Source organism: Etheostoma cragini, chromosome 9 (genome assembly GCF_013103735.1).
Source record: "Etheostoma cragini isolate CJK2018 chromosome 9, CSU_Ecrag_1.0, whole genome shotgun sequence".
In the NCBI taxonomy this organism is placed as follows: Eukaryota; Metazoa; Chordata; class Actinopteri; order Perciformes; family Percidae; genus Etheostoma; species Etheostoma cragini.
The window spans coordinates 16,220,821-16,222,370 of NC_048415.1; the positions used below are offsets into that span (position 1 = coordinate 16,220,821).

At 43.4% G+C, this 1,550-nt stretch overlaps 1 protein-coding gene across 5 annotated transcripts in view; it reads right to left on the reverse strand.

Annotated features, from left to right (window-relative positions):
- Positions 1-313: 313 nt before the first annotated feature.
- The window catches only part of LOC117951120 (transducin-like enhancer protein 1), a 43,118-nt gene continuing 41,881 nt past the window's right edge, over positions 314-1,550 (reverse strand). For all 5 annotated transcript variants that reach the window (XM_034882668.1, XM_034882663.1, XM_034882664.1 and 2 more), the window contains exons 20-21: positions 1,204-1,280; positions 314-911 (exon numbers count right to left, since the gene is read on the reverse strand). In XM_034882668.1, coding sequence (XP_034738559.1) covers positions 804-911; positions 1,204-1,280 — 185 coding nt within the window. In that variant the 3' untranslated portion in view covers positions 314-803. The remainder of the gene's footprint in view (positions 912-1,203; positions 1,281-1,550) is intronic.

Genomic DNA, 1,550 nt, shown 5'->3' on the forward strand with positions numbered 1-1,550 from the left:
TCCCCCCCAAAAAACATCTCCACGATAAGTTTGTTTTTGTTCTTTTAAAAAGAAACAAAAAAAAGAGGAACAAAGACAAACTCTCAGGACACTTAGAGAAAACCGAGCCCCGTTCTGTCATGTGCTGGAGATGATACAATCATGTTGCTGCTGAAACTTAGCCAGGAGAAAGGAAAATAGCTGGAACTCACAGCACACCACCCTGCCATCTGCCACACATCTGCTGCCCCAAGGAGCAGCCACGTAACTGGACCGGACCAGGCCAAACCGGGCCAAGCTGACCCAGGATGGGACTCTTTTTTTTCTCTTTTTGTTTTTCTTTTACACAGCACAGAATATGGACCGTTATTTTCCATTAACAGTCCCCAGCCCTCTCTGAACCCTCCCCACACTTCGTCTCTGTCTTCTTCCACTCGATGCGGTCCAACTGTTTGCGAAAATTCAAAGGCTAAAAAAATATTGTTTTTTCGCTAATTTCTTGTTCACTACAGAGGTTTTATTTTGTTAAAAAAAAGGAACAAAAACGAACAAAAGTAAAAGTTCTTTGGAAGAATCCCACAATTGCGCATCTATAGACTAACCAGCGTTCTCAGAGCATTAAAAACGTTTTCCAGAGATGTGACTTTGTGCCCCCTCGCTTCTCTTTCACAATTCTTTCACAAACATAAACAAAACAACAAAGTACGAGTTGAGTGTCTTTTGTTCTCCATGCCACCGATGCTCTGTACAGTCATTGGTGCAGGAGGAAGCATTGGCTCCGCCCCCTGATTAATAGTTTTCCCCCCCCCCCAGCCAATCGTGGTTCAGTAGATGACTTCGTAGACTGTGGCCTTCTTGTCCCCGGAGCCGGTGACGATGAACTGGTCGTCAGGGGAGATATCACAGCTGAGAACCGACGAAGACTCCTTAGACTGAACACAGACACAGACAGGAAGCAATATTAGCGACACACAGTCGTTAAATCATGTATTTGTACAAATAGTTACACATAAAGTCACATTATTCAATTCTGATGTATTTGTGTCCAAAAATAATCCTCTATTATTTATATATTATGGGGATGAAGACATCATTCACATTTGACAACTGACACAACTGGCCAGGCCAGAAATAACAAGTTCTTATTGTGTTACCATTTTACAAAGTCATTTTCTAAACAAGGTAAGTAAGTGATTGGATAAAACTCATTGTCACACGGCCTACCTGAAATATGCTGGATCCATAAGGTGTCCGCCACGCATTGAGGAGGTTATCTTTGCCCGTGCTCACGAACCATTTACCTACAGGACGAAACACACAACCATCAACAGATAAAGTCTCAGGGGAGGTGAGATATGGAGAGGCCTGAGACGAAGCACAGCCTTTGTCAAGAAAGGGAGAGGTGAAAAGAAAGAAACTGCTTCTGGATAAAAATAATGTTCTGCTGAGTGAGTGAGTGAGTGAGTGAGTGAGTGAGTGAGTGAGTAAGTGAACATACCACAGTAGGCAAACTTAAGGGAGAGAACGCAGCTCTCATGGAGGTGCAGCTGGTACTTGTCAGGTTTGGAGAC